Source organism: Phocoena sinus, chromosome 5, assembly GCF_008692025.1.
Source record: "Phocoena sinus isolate mPhoSin1 chromosome 5, mPhoSin1.pri, whole genome shotgun sequence".
NCBI classification, from domain to species: Eukaryota; Metazoa; Chordata; class Mammalia; order Artiodactyla; family Phocoenidae; genus Phocoena; species Phocoena sinus.
Genome location: NC_045767.1, coordinates 71937267 through 71959136, shown reverse-complemented (window position 1 = coordinate 71959136; position 21870 = coordinate 71937267). Strand labels below are relative to the sequence as shown.

Genomic DNA, 21870 nt, shown 5'->3' with positions numbered 1-21870 from the left:
GTAAGGGACAGCATCTGCTAGTGAGGGAGGAGTCACAGTCTTATGTACCCTAATGATGGAAGTGACATCCCATTACCTTCTGTTGGTTGTAAGCAAGTCACTAGGCCAACTCACACTCAAGGGGAGGAGGTTACACAGGGCATGAATAGCAGGAGGTGGGGTCATTGGGGGCCATCTTAAAGCCTGCCTGTCACAAAAATTCTTCCCCCCACCCCGCCCCATAGAAGAAGAGTTTTAAATCCTGAGCTTCTCTGATATACTTAAAGGTTAGTTTGTCAGAAATAAAAAGTGACAACTAAATGCAGTGTGGGATCCTAAATGGAGATCTTGGAGATGTTTGAATAGGGTCCTTACTTTAGTACCAGCGTTAATTTCCTGGTTCAGATAATTACACTGTAGTTACGTAAGATGTTTGCTTTGGGGGAGCCTGGATAAAGGCTATATGGAAACTTTCTGTATTGTTTTTATAACTTTTCTGTAAGTCTCTAAAAGTAGTTTAAAGTAAAAAGTTAGATAAAATTAGCTACAGGGATCTATTGCACAACATGGGAAATATAGCAAATATTTTATAATAACTATAAATGGAGTATAACCTTTAAAATTGTGAATCACTATATTGTACACCTGTAACTTACATAAGATTATACATCAACTGTACTTCAATAAAAAAAAGTAAAAAGTTAGAAAAAAGTGATATATAAAACGTAAAAATCCATTAGCTATTATATAAGACTGCTGTGTGGCTGTAGCTTATTCAATGATTTTAACTTTATGTCTTTATCAGAACCCGTTTTGCTGATAAAAATCTATAAATTTGTGGGGGAGGGGAATGGGGAGATGTTGGTCAAGGGTACAATAAAGAAAAAAATCTAATTTTTTGTAAATAAATATAGAAATTTTAGTAGATAAATTTGCTTAAAATTGTATATGTAAAAATGTAAAATAGCTAGCTAGTGGGAAGCAGCCGCATAGCACGCAGAGATCAGCTTGGTGCTCTGTGACCACCTAGAGGGGTGGGATAGGGAGGGTGGGAGGGAGACGCAAGAGAGAGGAGATACGGGGATGTATGTATACCTATAGCTGATTCACTTTGTTATACAGCAGAAACTAACACACCATTGTAAAGCAATTATACTCCAATAAAGATGTGAAAAAAAATAATTTTAAAATAAACATCTTTGTCTACAAAAAAAAATTATATAGGTAAAATCTACAATTTTTTTGTAGATAAATAATTTGAGTAGCCTTCCTAGTGAAAACCCCCAAAAACCTCACTATTCCTGTATAATAGAATTCTTTATATCTGTTCCTATGTATTTGTTTCAACACATAATTACAGAGGTGAGGAAAGAATTTTCGGCTTAAGCTTGAGTTGAAATGTTGTAGGGACTTTTGCACGACCCCAAATGCACTTCACACATCACTTAAAGTAACCATCTTTCCTAAAATAGTAGCCTGGTAGCCCAGTCTGGCCCCTCCACTGTGCTGAGCACTGTTTTCAAGATGTCAGTCTGCTTGTTGCTTGGATATCAGCACTTATATTTCAAAATAGTGTGGTCTGTCTCACGGCACCGTTCCATGTGATGAAAAGCAAAATGCTTCAGTCCCTCGTAGGCACTTGAATTTCATGCAAAGCAAGAACAAAATGGCTCTTCATTCTGCTCAGTGTTTGAAAGGGCTGCTGGTTATTAATACTCTATCACTATTTCACATGTCTTCATCCAGCAGTTTAAAGCCTCTGGGTCTTGGTTGGTTACACCTCTTTAAGAGAGCTATTTGGAAACACTCTAGACATTTTTCTTAGGCCCTATTTTTAGAATGGAAAGCCTAATGGTATTTTAATGTCTCTCTATATTCCCAGAACAAGTCTCGAGAAAAAAAATGTTACCTTTTGAAATTTAGCAAAGCTGGTGGGATTATCACCACTCCTCTGAGAAGCATTGCGTTAAGGAATGAATTTTGATTTACAGATCCAGCAAGCAATCTTCTAATGATGCCAGAAACCTCTGGGGGGGTTAAGTGTCCATCTATTATTTTGTACTACTCTGTGTTATCTTCCTCTCTTTTCTTTGAAAGTCTCATTGTGATCAGCTCACTTGGGGAACATAATTTTGATTGTAGGGAGGGAAGAAAAGGTTGAGGAGCAAGTAATGCTCTTGTGGAGGTGGCTGACCAGGTGGGGTGCTGGAGTGGCGTTGGACAGGATGGTGTCAGTACGCAGGTCAGGGACTAGGTGGCAAGGAAGAATGCTGAAGCCAAGCCTAGCTTATTTTGGAGCTTTGCTGTGGGCTGTCTCACACCTGGAAAAGAAAGAGAAATGCCTTCACCCTTTCCTAGTGTTCCTTAGCCCCTTAGGCAAATACTGACTCATTGAAGGTTAACTAGGAGTTTGTAGAGTGAAGGGAGAACCCAACCACTGTGTCTATGGTTGGCCCACGGGAAAGTACATATCAAGTTTCGAACTAACCTTGAGCTATGCTTTTGGAGCATACATTCCTAAAGTAAGGACTCACATGTAAAAGAGTAGTTAATAGTCCTTGAATCAGTCTGCCTGGGTTCAAATGCTGGCTGTGATACTCACTACCTCAGGGATCTTGGACAAGTCTCTTATATTTCCTGTGCTTCAGTTGCCTTTTGCGCGTATTAGGGATGATAGTAATGGTATCTATGGTACAGTACAGTACTATAGGGCTGTAGTGAGAAAGAAATGAGTTAATGCACGTGTAGTAGCACTTAGAGCCTAGCGAAGTATAAGTATTTGCATAGGAATTCTGTGTTCTCCACATTCCTCCACCACGTTCCCCAGTTCCATTTGAGAAAATATAGTCTCTAATGTCTTTGGAATAAGATCTAGGAAAGGAAATCTTTTAAAACAATGTTATTTAAGCGATACTTTGCATCCTATGAGTATCTAATATATTTCCTGAATGGCAGTCAGGTGTCCTCTTTACACTGAAACACTTGCCTGGACTAATTCATATTTTATGTTCTAAAGCGAATTCTTTCAAATGCAAAACATCTTTCTACATCTTCACTAACAAATTTAGCTACATATTAACGTGGTCATGTGAATATCAGGATTCTAAAAGATACCCAGTTTTAAGGCGAGTTTCTGAGAAAGTCAAAAGTGTTCCTATCTGAATGTAACTGTTGAGTACCCTGAAAATAACAAGATCTCACTCTCAAGATTCTTTCACAGACTCAATCACTTCTATTTTAACTCAGTGACTGGCGCATCCCATTATGTTTCTGTGATCTATAGAAATTTGAATGGGGAATTATAATTACGCTTTAAAGTTCTTAAAGCCTAATTATTAGATCCTTATATGAGAATAGATGATATGCAACAGTAGATAAAGCGTGGATTGAAAGTTAACACATCTGGATTCTCTTCCCGCTTCTTCCATTAGGAAGCTATGTGTGTCTCAGAATCTCCCTGAACTTATCTTAAATGGAGGATTTGAATGAGGTGTTGTTTAAGGTTTCTTACAGATCTGATACTGTATGATTCTGCAATAGCTTATTGACCCTACATTTGTGAAGTGTGTGCTTTGCTTTGACTGACATGTATATTTTCTTTCACAGTTTTCTTAAAATCATTTGAGATGCCTTTGCTAGATGACCAGCCAGGGTGAGAGATGCAGTCTATAGCTGCAAAGTAGAAAAAGCCATCTGGGTCTGAAAGAGAACAAGTCCGTGGCCTTGACATTGCAGCATCCCTGTCCCCAGACCCAGAGCCACAGATCCAGGAGTGTTTGATTGAATGTCAGATGAATAAAGACAAACTCCAGGGTATCATTACTTTACTGTTAATGGGCAGTTGTTTGTGTTTTTCAATTTTGCAGAAGATAACATAGAAATGAAAAGATAAATAACTGTACAAGTTTTCAGAGTTGCCATTTGTTTGTATAATATTTTCTTTTCCAGAGAGGCAGTGGAGGCTAAGGAACAGCTTTCTCTCTGGCTGCCTCTCAGAGGTACTTTGAATTTCTCAAAGGGATGATAAAGAAATGAGATTAACCTATTTTGTGACCTACTTCTGCCTTTCCATTTTGGGGGCATTCATTTCCATGTTAATTTACTCCTTTTGATAGTAAGTAGAGCTCTGTCTTGGTTGACAGGTTTACTTTAGCATAAGAAATCCCCCCCCAAAAAAAGTCATTTGGGATAAATGCTTCCACAAGAGACAGATGATGTGTTATGGAACTAGCTTATTCCCTCTAGAATCATGACAGTAGGGTAGCTGAAATCCTTGTTCTAGTGTTGAAGGTAGAAGTTCAAGTTGTTGACGGTAGTAAATATAAATTAAGATAATATCGCAGCACTGGTGGCCAACTTTTCTTTAGCTTAATTATTATTTTGAGAAATAGTCTGTAAAAACATTAATGTTCACCTTTCTCTTTTCTTCTAGTCATGGACTCCTGCCCTGTAGGTCCTTCTGTGAGTCTGCAAAAGAGGGCTGTGAATCAGTCCTGGGGATGGTGAATGCCTCCTGGCCCGAATTCCTCAAATGCTCCCAGTTTAGAAACCAAAGTGAAAACACCAATGTCAGCAGGATTTGCTTCTCACCACAGCAGGAGAAAGAAAAGCAATGTAGGTGTCTGCGTTTTGTTGCATTTTTAAAAGTTTTTTATTGAAGTATACCGTCCATGAAAGGAAATAATGTGTACAGTACAACAAATTTTAACAAAGTGACCAGACCCATGTAACCAGGACCCAGATCAAGAAATAGAATATTAACGGCATCCCAGAAACACAAGCCCCCTCCCAGTGACCTGATCCTCCCAAAAGAGACATCTATGCAGACTTCTATCAGCTTAGGTAATTCTGCCAACTTCTGAACTTGATGTCGACGGAATCGTACAGTATGCATGCCTTTTGTGTTGAACTTCATTTGCTCAACTTTTGTTTGAGAGGTTCACTGTATGTTCATCTTCTTGTGGTTCATTCATTCTCATTTTTATGGTATTCTAATATATTTTCCATCACAGTATATTTTTCTGTTCTACTGTTGATAGACATTTGAGTTGTTTCCAGCTACTGTGAATGGTGATGCTGTGACTATTCTTGTACATGTCTTTGATGGAACATGGTTATGTATTTGTTCAGCAAAAAAGTTTTTTAAAGTGGTTGTTTCAATTTATACTTCTCCCAGCTGCAGGTGAAAGTTGCAGTTGCTTCAGATCCTCCCCAACACTTGGTATTGTCAGTCTTTTTCATTTTAGCAATTCTGATGATAGTATGGTGGTATCTCTTTGCGTTTTAAGTTGAATTTTCCTAATGAATTGGATTGAATTTTCAAAATGTTTTGGTTACTTAAATATCCTTTTCTGTGACGCGCCTGTCAAAATATTTTGCCCATATTTGATTGGGTAGTCTGTCTTTTTATTCTCGACTTGTGGTTCTTTAGGCATTCTGGATATAAGTCATCTGTTGGATATATGTACTGTCTGTGTGGCTTGCCTTTCCTTTCTTTTATTATGTCTGTTATGGAATAGAAGGTTTTAATTTAAATGGGTCTACATTGTCAAGATTTTCTGATCCTCAGTTTTCTAGACTCTCCTGGTACAGTATGTAAGAACCTCTTTCTAAATTATGAGGAAGGCCCTTTGGCTTTCACACGTGAGTTACAGTTGCCTGGAGCTTTGAGTTATCTTTTTCTAGGAAATTGAGCTTAGCTGAAAGCCATCCAAGTCACTGTCCTTATAGTTACTTCTCAAACACTTGGTAAATTACCCCATTCAGTGCATTCCTTTCCATAGGTGGACTGTTCCAATTCACCTCTGTTAAGGGTTTTAGCAATCGGACCAGCCCCTCATACCAGGGCCTGTCTATCTCTACCTTCCATCAATGATGGCAACTTCGCTGCCATCCCAGCAGTGAGTAATCCAGATCAATAACCCCATCGTATCCCCTGCTTTCTTGGACCACTTCTGCAGCTGTCACAAGCTGGGTCTTCCAGAAGCAGCCACTGAGATGGGGTTTGTTGTACAGGGTATTTATTAAGTATCAGCACTCGTAAAGGAGGGAGAGAAAGCAGGATTGGGTAGAGGTAGAAGTTGAAATGTGATCCAGGCACACTGAAGCTTGGCTAAATCCACGGGGAGCTCTGGGGCACATAGGACCTGAGGGAGTTGTTCCACGTTGGGTCCAGACAGCCAGGTCTTTATATCCCCACAATCAGCCACTGGTTGTGGTCCTTCCTGGAAAGGGTGTGCCCTTAGGTGAGGCAGCTCTCTGCAGTTGAGGCTAAACTTGAAGGATCTAAAGGCTGTGGGCTGACAGCAGTGGGCAACAGGGTAGGCACGTAGAGTGGGAACAGACCACCTTGATCTGTCAGAGACTGAGCTGGTTTTGCTTGTTGTTTATAAGGAGTGTTGGTAAGGCTCCGTCTTCCTCTGGTTTGTTTCCATTCTGAGGGTGCACTTCTCCAGTGAGCCTTACTGAGAAACCAAGGTGTTTACTGCATTCTGCTTCTCCTTGGCAGTCCCTAGTTGTAATGTTTTTCTTCTCAGAATAAGATTGCTGGATTTCCACTTGGCTTTGCAGAGGTTTTCTACCCTTTAGTTTCTTGCTCTTTACCGCAAATGCCTTGAGGGGAAATCCTTCCATGTGATAGGCCCACTTCTCTGTGTCTCCGTCCCCACTACGTCCTTGGCCCGTTAATACCCTGCTCCCCTGGCAGCACTAAAACTCTGATTTTTGTCTCTCCACCCCCATGGGATTGCCGAAAGCTCTACTGGCTTCTCTCCCTCTTTGAAGTGGCCCGGTGTCCAGGTTCTCAGTTTCCAGCACCATGCCAAGAATTGGCAAGATCCAAGGGGAAAAAGCATCCATAGAATGTAGACTGTTTGTTCTACACTTGTCTTCTCTCTGGGATCTCAGCCACTTACCTCCTGATGGTCGCATCAGTTATCAGAGGCCTTTGAACAGATGTTTCTTGTGCTTTATCTGGCTTTTCTAGTTTTACTTGATGGGGGTTTGCACTGACTTATCACAGGTTACTACCTCCTAGCCAAAAGTAGAAGTTTGTTTAATTTCTTGTTCACACACTGTTTAGTGGAGGTCTGCTGCTAAATTACGATTCCCTCCGAAAGATTGTGTATAGCGCTAAGCCACCAGAAGGATGAGTGAGTGTATCTGAAAGAGAAGCCCCTTGATTCTTTTCTTTTTCAGCTACATTTGCCCCTGTTTTGACAAGAACACTTTATTAGTGCTCATTTGGAAAATGTTGCCTGTTGATACAGGATTTAAGAATCCAATGAGAAAATTTGAAAATAAAAAACGTCATCAGTATTCCTTAACACGATGGTCCAAAAGTATTGGTTCTTAAAGATCAAAGTAACATCAGTATTCTTTAATAGCTCCAGATGAAATGCCACCTCACATAGGTTCCCCAGATACCAGAAGATAGTACAGATCTTCTGATCTTGGAAAAGATTGATGACTTTGGAAGAGATCTTGGAAGATGGATGAAACGTTTACATTAAAAAACTTTTGTTTTAAGAGAACAGAAATTTCCTAAGTACACTCCTCTGAGATGTTCTATTTGTCAGTCTTTTTTTATAATTCTTGATTAATTCCCGTGTAGAATTAATTCTCTGAAAATGGGTCTGATAATTGGTGTTTGATGCAATATTTTCCTAGAATTTGAAATAATTTTTCTGTCTCATGCTTGATGGATACATGTGATGCTAACCATCATAGATGTATTCATAGGTCACGTGCTAGGGAGAAAGCTACTGTTAGCTGTGATCTTTGTGTAAGCATAAGTATATAATTTCTAGGGACTTCCCTGGTAGTCCAGTGGTTAAGACTCTGCGCTTCCACTGCAGGGGGCACGGGTTCGATCCCTGGTCGGGGAACTAAGATTCTACATGCCACACAGCACAGCCAAAAAAAAAAAAAAAAAAATGTATATATATATATATTTATGATATCATCTTAATCATATATGGGTTTATGCTGTAGGGCCAGTTATGAATATAACTAATGAAGTCCTTTTCTCATTTTTTCATTTGTTCAGTAAATATTCATTGAGTACCTACTCAGTTCTGAGCATTATTCCAGGTAATCTGAAAAAATTAATCACAGTGACCATAATATTGGTTTACATCCATCTAGTGTGGTGGTTCTCAACCAGAGATGATTTTGCAGCCTCCACCTGGGAACATTTGGCAATGTCTATAAACATTTTGGTTGTCACAACTCTGGGGACAGAAAGAGTTGCTACTGGCATTTAGCAGGTAGAGACCCCTGCAATGCGCAGGGCAGCTTCCCACAGCAAAAATCTATTTGGTCCCAAATGTCAATAGTGCTGCTTTTGAGAAACCCTGGTTTGGGCTTGATGCTTTGCAAGGTACTTTCTAGTAGTAGTAGTAGTAATAATAATAATAGTAATACCTATCATGCTTCCTACCTTTAAGGAGTGTTAAACCTAATCTGGTATACCTATATGTGAGAAACAATGTAAAAAGAACATTAGTGACTCCATCTAAACATGCTGTCAGATAGAAACTATAGAGAAACACAGGTTAAATGTCAATGGAGCAGAAGTAGAGTCAATCACATAAAGGAGTTCTGGATGTGTGAAAGAGGAAGGGTCCCACTTGGCACGGAGGAAGCAGAGAGGTGTTCTGGGGTAGGCATTCAGCACTGTGAACCTGTGTTGGGTGACGGGTGCCAACTTAGCCCGTGAAACAAATGATGATTAAAAGTTGGCTCCCATCTTAGTCTTTTCCTTCCAGCTTGTCAAATCATTTGCCCCAAGAAAACAGTAACCCCCTTTTACATTATGGACCCCATTCTCCTTTCCAAAGTGCTTTCACAGCTGTTAGCTCACTTTGCTTCCAGAGTAAATCTCTGAGGTATGATCATCTTCATTTTATAAATTAGGAAACTGAGGTTCAGGAAGATAATTCCAAAGTTGTTTTAAATCAGTCCCCCTGGCTCTGTCTTCATCCTGGGACCATCCTGGGATTCAATTCTTAATCCTTGAATGCTACCCTCTGCTACAGCCCCCTTCTCACAAGAGTTTTCAAAATGTCTTTTCAGACTGAGTCAAGCCAAAACTCACAACTTTGTAACAGCCGCTTTTCCCAGCTCACAGCTCTGTAAATTCAATTCGTCTTCTCATAGCATCTTTTAAATCAGTCATAACTCCAAAGATATTTTGTTTTCATACAGAAGGATACCCACTCGTCTTATCCTTTCTATCTTATATTGATGCCAGCTCCTGTAAAGTAAATAATGTGCTAACGTGATAGTGCTGTGGGAACTATTCTTCAGAGGTTTTTAAAATAAACATTTGTACAGGTTTCCATAGTTGAGTTGTGAGAAGTCAGAGAGCTAAAAGTCAAGGCCCATCAGTCATTCTGAGCTTTCTGACTAATCCTTTACCTTGTCTGAAATCGTATATGGAAAGTAGTTCTGAAATAGTTTTTCTGTGGGTCTAAAGAGATCTCTGCTGCCATGAAAGAAACTTCAGCTGTTCATTCTTTCATTTTCCTCTTCCTTTTCCTAGTATCTTATTTGCTTTCCTAGCTTTGGTTGCTGAGAGCAACCACTTCAATGCATTAGCAGCAAAATTGTAGCCTCAAGATCTCGGTAAAATATATACTCTGAATTTCTCCTATTGAATTGTGAATTCACTCGGGAAAATTATTCAGTACTGTTTCTTTGAGGTACTTAGTATCAATATTTTGCCAGAGATAGATCATTATAGATGGCAAGGTGGAGTTACTAAACTCTAGCCATGCACTTTTCATTCCAATGAACAGTCAAATATAATGAGGTTTTCCTAGAACTTCAAATTTCCCAACATGTATAATTTTAAATTATTTAAAATTTAAATTATAAAAACATTTTCTTTCTTCCATACGTAGATGCTTCTTTTAAGGGCACCAAACTTAGATCTGAAGACTTGTTTTTCAAGCCCTGGCTATTTTATTTAATAACTGTGTGGTCTTCAGCAAGTTTCTTAAACCCTTTTTGCTTCTCTTTCCTCAGTTTTACAATAGGAATAATAATACCTGGGGGCAGGGGTAGAACAGTTTTATGGGGGTAAATGAGATAATGTATTTGAAAGAATTTTGGAAGCCATAATGCATTATGCAAATGTAAGTGCTTCCATTCAACAAACATTTAGAAGCATGTTCTATGGACCACATAGTTCACCAGGAACTGGAAAGGGAAGATGGCATGCATACGTTTAAAGTGCTCATAGGTCAGTGGAGAGATAGACAGATAAGCACAGAGGCAGAGCCTGAGACAAGGATTTGAGCACAAATCTTACATTTGGGAAAGGCACGGAAGAGTAGAGGAGTAGGATGGTGGTTCAGGGAAAGGATGGTGGCCACTAAAGGTAAAGTGAATCCAGCTACCATTGTGGGTAACTGGAGCTTAATTTCACAGGCAAATATGGGAAATAGTGCATAACATATGACTCAGAACTACCCCACTGGAGGGGTGAGGTAGCTGGGGGATGCCCTTCCTTCCTTTAGCCTTTGAAACTGATAGGATCTACTATAGCCCATAAATACCATGTTCTATAGGAGCAGAGACATGGGATTGTGCAGGAGGAAATACAAAACTTGGCTGTGCCCTGCAGTGGAAGGCTTTCATCCTTGATGATTTCTCCTTCATCTATAGCACTCTCTTTTCTTTTGGTTTCTAAAACACTGCTCTGTTTTGGTCAGCTTTCTACCACTCTGGCCACACTCTAGTCTATCCTTTTCTTCTACTGACCCCTTAAATATTGGTATTCCACAGGTTTCTAGTCTCAACCCTCTTTCCTCCACATACTATACATTTTCTCTGGGAAACCTCATATTTGATTGTGGCCATGTAAGTACTGATGACTCTTTTTTTTTTTTTTTTTTAATACTGATGACTCTTAAATCTGTATTTCATCCCCAATTTTATTCCACTTCCCCGAGCTTCTGACTCATATTCCGAAGTCCTTGCTCCAAACTCTCAAGCAAAGCTACTATTTTCAGGTCTCCATGGATTGTCATGAATGTTACTGAATTCCATGGGAAGTTCTCGGTTTTCCCCTGACTGTACATCCGGCAGCATTTGCCACATTTAATCACTCCCTCCTCCCAAGATAAACTCTCTAAGCCTCCAGGTAGGTCTTCCTTCTACTTTGGCCACTTACTTTCAGCCTCGTTTGATGTTTCCTCCTCGTATCTCTCTAAAAGGTGGTGTGTCCCAGGGCTCAGTCCTTGGATCTCTCCTCTTTTTGGTGACCTAATTTAGGCTCATGACTTGAGATACCACCAGGCACTGACATCTACCAACGTGCGTCTCAAGCCTGCACAGCCTCTGAACTCTGGACTTGCATATACACGTATGCTTGTGGTACACACACGCACACACGCCACCTTCTAGTTATTTCCACTTGAGTGTCTACAAGGTGTGTCAAGCATAACAGGTACTACCCTGGTATTGCCCCACACCTGCTGCTCTCCCAGCCGTCCCCACCTTAGTAAATAACTTCATTCTTCCGGTTGCTCCAGCCAAAGACCTTGCGTTGTCCTTTACTCTTCCTTTTCTCTTCCATACCATATCTGATCTGTCAGAAATCTTACCGTCTCTACTGTCAAAACATACACATAATCCAGCCAGTGCTCACCACCTCCACAGCCACTACCTGGCTCAAGTCACCTTAACTCCTGCCTGGATTATCCTTCCAGCTCCTTATTAGCAACCTTGCTGCATCCCTATGCCCCGGCAGGCTATTCTCCATAGAGAAGCAAAAGGGATCTTTTAAATGTTCACATCTCTCCTCTCCAAGTTTTCCCATCTCCCTCAGTATAAAAGCCATCATCCTTACAACCTTCAGGGCCCTCAATCAGTATCATTGCATCACACGACTCCAGGGGAGCATCAGTCACACAGAATTCAAGGTAAACAACCTCCTGGAGTTGTACAACTGCCCTACATTATCTGGCCCCCATCACCTCTCAGACCTCTCTCTGATAACTTGCCTTTTAGCTCTTAAGGCTCCTGCTACTCTGCCTGCTTTGCTCTTCCCTGGGAGATACCCTCTCAGTTCTCTTAAGCACCTGTCTGTTGGGCTGTAACATAGGGCATGTTAGGGACAGTGGCCAAAGATGAGGGAAGGAAGAGAAACTAGGTGAGTCACGGTTATCATTATTGTTGTGGTTATTTGGGCGGTGATAGAGCTGAAGACTTGGAAGAATTCTTAATAAACTGCATGATCAACTTGTCCGGTACTTGAATTTCATTTGGCTGTGAATTGACACTTGAAGGTTTTAAAAATCATTTAATGTCCCTAATAACTTCTTTCCATCTGTGAACCATGAGAAATGCTCATCTTGTGGATTTCCAGTGTTTTTCCATGAGAGCCACAGCCTTGTTTTCACTTCGCTCTGCCACATGCCTAGCGTAAAGAAGCAGTGCCAAATAAAACAGATTTCTTGTTGAGCCTAAATACTACCTGTTCTCTTTGGGCTCAGTAGTTTCTTGTTTATAGATCATTTGAGATTAGGTTTCTATTTTCTGCCAGATACTGCTTTCGTTGCGGTGGCACAGTGGGTCCTAAAACTGAAATATAGGGCTTCCCTGGTGGCGCAGTGGTTGAGAGTCCGCCTGCTGATGCAGGGGACACGGGTTCGTGCCCCAGTCCGGGAAGATTCCACATGCCGTGGAGCGGCAGGGCCCGTGAGTCATGGCCGCTGAGGCTGCACGTCCAGAGCCTGCACGTCCGGAGCCTGTGCTCCACAACGGGAGAGGCCACAACAGTGAGAGGCCACTTTACCGCAAAAAAAAAAAAAAAAACCTGAAATATAGAGGTGGCCTTTCCTCACCTGCATTCATTCATTCTTACTCTCTTTTCAAGTTAGCTGCATGGCTTAGAGGTTGAGAACTCAGAAACCCAACATCACAGGTTGATCCCTGTGCATCTTACAGAATATTATTTCTTTCAGCGGCTGGAGACCAAGGACATTCACGTTTTGTTCAGTATTGTGCCTTGCAATCGGAAATTTACATTGGTGGTCTTACTGATTACAATAAAATGCAGGAATTTTTAGCAACAAAGCAAAAGTCTGATTTTTTCAATTTATGTAACTATAAACTCAGAGCTCTAGGCCTATTTTGGTCAAAAAGCAGTCTGACCACTCCAACAAGAATGCCAATAATTCACATCCTGAACAATTCAAAACATCATCTATTTTAATTCTGTATTCAACTTTATATCCCCATGGTGGTCAAGTTAATCATAGCAAATACATCTTTGTAGAACCAGGTAGTTGGTTTTTTGTTTGTTTTTTAATTATTATTAATTTATTTTTGCTGTGTTGGGTCTTCATTTCTGTGTGAGGACTTTCTCTAGTTGTGGCAAGCGGGGGCCACTCTTTATCGCGGTGCGCGGGCCTCTCACTATCGCGGCCTCTGTTGTTGCGGAGCACAGGCTCCAGGCACTCAGGCTCAGTAGTTGTGGCTTATGGGCCTAGTTGCTCCACGGCATGTGGGATCCTCCCAGACCGGGGCCTGAACCCGTGTCCCCTGCATTAGCAGGCAGATTCTCAACCACTGCGCCACCAGGGAAGCCCCATGTTTTTGTTTTTGTTTTTTAAGAAAACTGCCTTTATTCTATTAGTAGTTGGAAAAATTAACTGGTACAAAAAAAGAGTTTAGTCAGCTGGAGAGGAGAGGGAAACCGAGGGCGACCCAGGTCTAGTGAGCCCTCTGGGAGGGAACCTGGATACAGTAAGAAAGAGCACTGTGAACTAGAGCCAGACCCTGCCGTACAGGTGAGACAGGTTATGCCACCTTCTGAAGTGTCTAAGTGCCTCAGGCATAAAACCAAACTCCTATTTACTTAGCCCAGCTCTGGGCAAGGGGGTACTGGAATAAGTGGGGCCGAAAAGGGGTGACGTGACCATTTTTTAATCAGAGAAACTGACAAAACAGGAATTTAAAAAATGAATTTTCCATCTGACTTTATTTTCAAATATGCTTTCGTTTTAAAAAAACAAAAAACAATACACTTCCTGTGGGGATGACAAATATCAGTATTCGGAAATTCAGTTGTACAAAACATACCACATCTAGTCTGGTGTAGATATATTTATTTTTGGTAACATACATTAAGCGGCACTAAATACACTGGTTGGGTTTTTTTTCACATAATAAAAATATTACCTTAGTTCTGCTTCCTATTTGTCTCCAAAAAATTCCCAAGATTGGATACTACCTATGTCCTTTTGGTGGGCATAACTCCTTAAGCTTAATCAGTTTTTCTTGAGATTGAGCTACAGTGATGTGGCAATTTCCTGGTAATTCAGATATCCTAGCGTTTGAACTCTACACTCTGCCACCCACTGAAACTAATGCGTGATTCAGAATTATCACATCAAAGTCTGAATCTCTTCTGAAATTGCGACTTCATTATGCCAAATAGCATCATAATCTTCATAACTTAAATTCCATTGAGCTCAGCAATTGGGAAGTAATTGCGATCTCCATTTTCATCTGCTCAATCCATATGTTTATTTTGTGTCTGAACCCCTGTGCACATTTAAACCAAATAAGCAAAATTCTTATTGAGGAAGCAGTGTAACCTAGTATTTAGAGGTATGGTCTTCCAAATACTTTTGCTTGTGTAACCCTAAAAGGATTTTGAAAAGTTATATACCCCTCGCACAATGTTATCAATAAGTTAATATCTTTCAAAATTTAAATAATGAATGTAAATAGTTGACCAAGAACATGATCTAAAGACTATTATAATAATCGACATTTTATTTTATTTTTTAACATCTTTATTGGCATATAGTTGCTTTACAATGTTGTGTTAGTTTCTGCTGTCGTATAACAGAGAGAATCAGCTATATGTATATATATATATCCCCATATACCCTCCCTCTTGCATCTCCCTCCCACCCTCTCTATCCCACCCTTCTAGGTGGTCACAAAGCACCGAGCTGATCTGCCCATGTGATGCAGCTGCTTCCCACTAGCTATCTATTTCACATTTGGTAGTGTATATATGTCAGTGCCACTCTCTCACTTCGTCCCAGCTTACCCTTCCCCCTCCCCATGTCCTCAAGTCCATTCTCTACATCTGCGTCTTTATTCCTGTCCTGCCCCTAGGTTCATCAGACCATTATTTTTTTAGATTCCATATATATGTGTTAGAATACGGTATTTGTTTTTCTCTTTCTGAGTTACTTCACTCTGTATGACAGTCTCTAGGTCCATCCTCCTCACTACAAATAACTCAATTTCGTTCTTTTATGGCTGAGTAATATTCCATTGTATATATGTGCCACATCTTCTTTATCCATTAATCTGGCGATGGACACTTAAGTTGTTTCTATGTCCTGGCTATTTTAAATAGTGCTGCAATGAACATTGGGATACATGAATCTTTTTGAATTATGGTTTTCTCAGGGTATATGCCCAATAGTGGGATTGCTGGGTCATATGGTAGTTCTGTTTTTAGTTTTTTAAGGAACTTCCATTCTGTTCTCCATAGTGGCTGTATCAATTTACATTCCCACCAACAGTGCAAGAGGGTTCCCTTTTCTCCACACCCTCTCCAGCATTTACTGTTTGTAGATTTTTTTGATGGCCATTCTGACTGGCATGAGGTGATACCTCATTGTAGTTTTGATTTGCATTTCTCTAACGATTAATGATGTTGAGTACCCTTTCATGTGTTTGTTGGCAATCTGTATATCTTCTTTGGAGAAATGTCTAGTAAGGTCTTCTGCCCATTTTTGGATGGGATTGTTTGTTTTTTTTGATATTGAGTTGCATGAGCTGCTTATATATTTTGGAGATTAATCCTTTGTCAGTTGTTTCATTTGCAAATATTTTGTCCCATTCTGAGGGTTGTCCTTTCGTCTTGTTTATGGTTTCCTTTGCTGTGCAAAAGGCTTTAAGTTTCATTAGGTCCCATTTGTTTATTTTTGGCTTTATTTCCATTTCTCTAGGAGGTGGGTCAAAAAGGATCTTGCTGTGATTTTTGTGATACAGTGTTCTGCCTATGCTTTCCTCTAAGAGTTTTATAGTGTCTGGCTTTACATTTAGGTCTTTAATACATTTTGAGTTTATTTTTGTGTATGGTGTAAGGAAGTGTTCTAATTTCATTCTTTCACATGTAGCTGTCCAGTTTTCCCAGCACCACTTATTGAAGAGGCTGTCTTTTCTCCAATGTAAATTATTGCCTCCTTTATCAAAAATAAGGTGACCATATGTGCATGGGTTTATCCCTGGGCTTTCTATCCTGTTCGATTGATCTCTATTTTGTTTTTGTGCCAGTACCATACTCTCTTGATTACTGTAGCTTTGTAGTATAGTCTGAATTCAGGGAGCCTGATTCCTCCAGCTCCGTTTTTCTTTCTCAAGATTGCTTTGGCTATTCGGGGTCTTTTGTGTGTCCATACAAATTGTGAAATTTTTGTTCTAGTTGTGTGAAAAATGCCATTGGTAGTTTGATAGTTATTTCATTGAAGCTGTAGATTGCTTTGGGTAGTTCAGTCATTTTCACTATGTTGATTCTTCCAATCCAAGAACACAGTATAAGTCTCCATCTGTTTGTATCATCTTTAATTTCTTTCATCAGTGTCTTATAGTTTTCTGCATGCAGGTCTTTTGTCTCCTTAGGTGGGTTTATTCCTAGGTATTTTATTCTTTTTGTTGCAGTGGTAAATGGGAGTGTGTCCTTAACTTCTCTTTCAGATTTTTCATCATTAGTGTATAAGAATGCAAGAGATTTCTGTGCATTAATTTTGTATCCTGCTACTTTATCAGATTAATTGATTAGCTCTGGTAGTTTTCTGGTAGCATCTTTAGGATTCTCTATGTATAGTGTCATGTCATCTGCAAAGAGTGACAGCTTTACTTCTCTTATGACTTCAATTCCTTTTGTTTCTTTCTCTTCTCTGATTGCTGTGGGTAGAACTTCCAAAACTATGTTGAATAATAGTTGTAAGAGTGGGCAACCTTATCTTGTTCCTGGTCTTAGTGGAAATAGTTTCAGTTTTTCACCATTGAGAACGAGGTTGGCTGTGGGTTTGTCATATATGGCCTTTATTATGTTGAGGTAAGTTCCCTCTATGCCTACTTCCTGGAGAGTTTTTATCATAAATGGGTGTTGAATTTTGTAGAAAGCTTTTTCTGCATCTATTGAGATGATCATATGGTTTTTCTCCTTCGATTTGTCAATATGGTGTATCACGTGGATTGATTTGCGTGTATTGAAGAATCCTTGCATCCCTGGGATAAACCCCACTTGATAATGGTGTATGATCCTTTTACTGTGCTGTTGAATTCTGTTTGCTAGTATTTTGTTGAGGATTTTTGCATCTATGTTCAACAGTGATATTGGTCTGTAATTTTCTTTTTTTGTAGTATCTTTGCCTGGTTTTGGTATCAGGGTGATGGTGGCCTCATAGAATGAGTTTGGGAGTGTTCCTCCCTCTGCTATATTTTGGAAGAGTTTGAGAAGGATAGGTGTTAGCTCGTCTCTAAATGTTTGATAGAATTCACCTGTGAAGCCATCTGGTACTGGGCTTTTGTTTGTTGGAAGACTTTTAATCACAGTTTCAGTTTCATTACTTGTGATTGGTCTGTTTATATTTTCCATTTCCTCCTGGTTCAGTCTTGGAATGTTGTGCTTTTCTAAGAATTTGTCCATTTCTTCCAGGTTGTCCATTTACTTGGCATATAGTTGCTCGCACTAATCCCTCATGATTCTTTGTATTTCTCCAGTGTCAGTCCTTACTTCTTTTTCATTTTTAATGCTGGTGATTTGAGTTTTCTCCCTTTTTTTCTTGATGAGTCTGGCTAGTGATTTATCATTTTGTTTATCTTCTCAAAGAACCAACTTTTAGTTTTATTGATCTTTGCTGTCATTTCCTTCATTAGTTTTTCATTTAGTTCTGATCTGATATTTATGATTTCTTTCCTTCTGCTAATTTTGGTTTTTTTTTTGTACTTTATCTAATTGCTTTAGGTGTACGGTTAGGTTGTTTGTTTGAGATGTTTCTTGTTTCTTGAGGGAGGATTGTATTGCCATGAACTTCCCTGTTAAAACTGCTTTTGCTGCATCCCATAGGTTTTGGGTCATCGTGTTTTCATTTTCATTTGTTTCTGGATGTTTTTTTGATTTCCTCTTTGATTTCTTCAGTGATCTCTTGGTTATTTAGTAGTGTATTGTTTAGCCTCCATGTGTTTGTATTTTTTACAGTTTTTTTTCCTGTAATTGTTACCTAGTCTTATAGTGTTGTGGTCAGAAAAGATACTAGATACGATTTCAGTTTTCTTAAATTTACCAAGGCTTGATTTGTGACCCAGGATATGATCTATCCTGGAGAATATTCCATGAGCACTTGAGAAGAAAGTGTATTCTGTTGTTTTTGGATGGAATGTCCTATGAATATCAATTAAGTCCATCTGTTTAATGTGTCATTTAAAGCTTGTGTTTCCTTGTTTATTTTCATTTTGGATGATCTGTCCATTGGCAAAAGTGGGGTGTTAAAGTCACCTACTATTATTGTGTTACTGTTGATTTCCCCTTTTACTGCTGTTAGCATTTGCCTTATGTATTGAGGTGCTCCTATGTTGCGTGCATAAATATTTACAACTGTTATATCTTCTTGGATTGATCCCTTGATCATATGTAGTGTCCTTCTTTATCTCTTGTAATAGTCTTTATTTTAAAGTCTATTTTGTCTGATATGAGAATTGCTACTCCAGCTTTCTTTTGATTTCCATTTGTGTGGGATATCTTTTTCCATCCCCTCACTTTCAGTCTGTATGTGTCCCTAGGTATGAAGTGGGTCTCTGGTAGACAGCATATGTACAGGTCTTGTTTTTGTATCCATTCAGCCAGTCTGTGTCTTTTGGTTGGAGCATTTAATCCATTTACATTTAAGGTAATGATCGATATGTATGTTCCTCTTACCATTTTCTAAATTGTTTTGGGTGTGTTGTTGTAGGTCTTTTCCTTCTCTTGTGTTTCCTGCCTGGAGAAGTTCCTTTAGCATTTGTTGTATAGCTGGTTTGGTGGTGCTGAATTCTTTTAGCTTTTGCTTGTCTGTAAAAGTTTTAATTTCTCTGTCAAATCTGAATGAGATCCTTGCTGCACGAGTAATCTTGGTTGTAGATTTTTCCCTTTCATCACTTTAAATATGTCCTGCCACTCCCTTCTGGCTTGCAGAGTTTCTGCTGAAAGATCAGCCGATATCCTTATGGGGATTCCCTTGTATGTTATTTGTTGTTTTTCCCTTGCTGCTTTTGTGTTTAATTTTTGATAGTTTGATTAATATGTGTCTTGGCCTGTTTCTCCTTGGATTTATTCTGTATGGGACTCTCTGTGCTTCCTGCACTTGATTGACTATTTCCTTTCCCATAGTAGTGAAGTTTTCAATTATAATATCTTCTGATATTTTCTCAGACCCTTTCTTTTTCTTTTCTTCTTCTGGCATCCCTATAATTCGAATGTTGGTGCATTTAATGTTCTTCCAGAGGTCTCTGAGACTGTCCTCATTTCTTTTCATTCTTTTTCTGTATTCTGCTCTGCAGCAGTTATTTCCACTATTTTAGCTTCCAGGTCACTTATCCATTCTTCTGCCTCAGTTATTCTGCTATTGATTCCTTCTAGAGAATTTTTAATTTCGTATATTGTGTTGTTCATCATTGTTTGTTTGCTCTTTAGTTCTTCTAGATCCTCGTTAAATGTTTCTTGTATTTTCTCCATTCTATTTCCAAGATTTTGCATCATCTTTACTATCATTACTCTGAATTCTTTTTTGGGTAGACTGCCTATTTCCTCTTTGTTTGGTCTGGTGGGTTTTTACCTTGCTCCTTCTTCTGCTGTGTATTTTTCTGTCTTCTCATTTTGCTTAACTTACTGTGTTTGGGGTCTCCTTTTCACATGCTGCGGGTTCATAGTTCCTGTTGTTTTTGGTATCTACCCTCAGTGGGTAAGGTTGCTTCAGTGGGTTGTGTAGGCTTCCTAGTGGAAGGGAATGGTGCCTGTGTTCTGATGGATGAGGCTGGATCTTGTCTTTTTGGTGGGCAGTACTATGTCTGGCAGTGTGTTTTGGGGTATCTGTGACCTTATTATGATTTTAGGCAGCCTCTCTGCTAATGGTGGGGTTGTGATCCTGTCTTCCTTGTTGTTTGGCATAGGGTGTCCAGCACTGTAGCTTGCTGGTCATTTAGTTGATCTGGGTCTTAGTGTTGAGGTGGAGATCTCTGGGACAGCTTTCGCCATTTGATATTACATGGGGCTGGGAGGTCTCTGGTGGTCCAATATCCTGAACTCGGCTCTCCCACCTAAGAGGCTCAGGCCTGACACCCAGCCGGAGCACCAAGACCCTGTCAGCCACACAGCTCAGAAGAAAAGGGAGAAAAGAAAAGAAAGAAAGAAAAAATAAAATAAAGTTATTAAAATTAAAAACATTAAAAATAAAAAAGTAAAAAAAAATTAAAAAAAGAAAGAAAGTAGAGAGCAACCAAACCAATAAACAAATCCACCAATGATAACAAGTGCTAAAAACTATATTAAAAAAAAAAAAAACACAAAAAAACCGGATAGACAGAACCCTAGGACAAATGGTAAAAGCAAAGCTATACAGGCAAAATCACACAAAGGAGCATACACATACACACTCACAAAAAGAGAAAAAGGAAAAGTATATACATATACATATATATATATATATATATATATATATATATATATATATGAAAAGGAAGAGAGCAACCAAATCAATAAACAAATCTACCAGTTATAATAAGCTCTAAATACTAAATAAACTAAGATAAACATAAAACCGGAGAGAAATTAGATGCAGAAAGCAAACCCGAAGTCTACAGTTGCCCCCAAAGTCCACCGCCGCAATTTTGGGATGATTCATTGTCTATTCACAGATGCAGGGTACATCAAGTTGATTGTGGAGATTTAATCTGCTGCTCCTGAGGCTGCTGGGAGAAATATCCCTTTCTCTTCTTTGTTCACACAGCTCCTGGGGTTCAGCTTTGGACTTGGTCCTGCCTCTGTGTGTAGGTCACCTGAGGGCATCTCTTCCCCACCCAGACAGGAGGGAGTTAAAGGAGCAGCTGATTAGGGGGCTCTGGCACACTCAGGCCATGGGGAGGGAGGGTACGGAATTTGGGGCGAGCCTGCAGGGCAGAGGCCGCGTGACGTTGCAACAGCCTGAGGCGTGCCATGTGTTCTCCCGGGGATGTTGTCCCTGGATCTCGGGACCCTGGCAGTGGCGGGCTGCACAGGCTTCTGGGAAGGGAGGTGTGGATAGTGACCTGTGCTTGCACACAGGCTTCTTGGTGGCTGCAGTAGCAGCCATAGCATTTCATGCCCATCTCTGGTGTCCATGCTGATAGCCGTGGCTTGCACCTGTCTCTGGAGCTCATTTAGGCGGTGCTCTGAATCCCCTCTCCTCCTTCACCCCGAAACAATGGTCTCTTGCCTCTTAGGCAGCTCCAGACTTTTTCCCGGACTCCCTCCCGGCTAGCTGTGGCGCACTAGCCCCCTTCAGGCTGTGTTCATGCATCCAACCCTAGTCTTCTCCCTGGGATCTGACTTCTGAATCCCGAGCCTCAGCCCCAGACCCCGACCCCACCTGCCCTGGTGGGTGAGCAGACAAGCCTCTCGGCCTGATGAGTGCTGGTCAGCACCTATCTTCTGTGCGGGAATCTCTCCGCTTTGCCCTCCGCACCCCTGTTACTGTGCTCTCCTCCACGGCTCCAAAGCTTCCCCCCTCCGCCACCCCCAGTCTCCGCCTGCGAAGGGGCTTCCTAGTGTGTGGAAACTTCTCCTTCACAGCTCCCTCCCAGAGGTGCACGTCCCATCCCTATTCTTTTGTC

The 21870-nt window shown here is 40.2% G+C and overlaps 1 protein-coding gene across 1 annotated transcript in view; it reads left to right on the top strand.

Annotated features, from left to right (window-relative positions):
* Positions 1 to 21870, top strand: part of CORIN (corin, serine peptidase) — a 222651-nt gene that overhangs the window by 60323 nt on the left and 140458 nt on the right. Inside the window, exon 4 of the mRNA XM_032632658.1 lies at positions 4412 to 4593. Within this exon, the coding sequence (XP_032488549.1) occupies positions 4412 to 4593 (182 nt within the window). The remainder of the gene's footprint in view (positions 1 to 4411; positions 4594 to 21870) is intronic.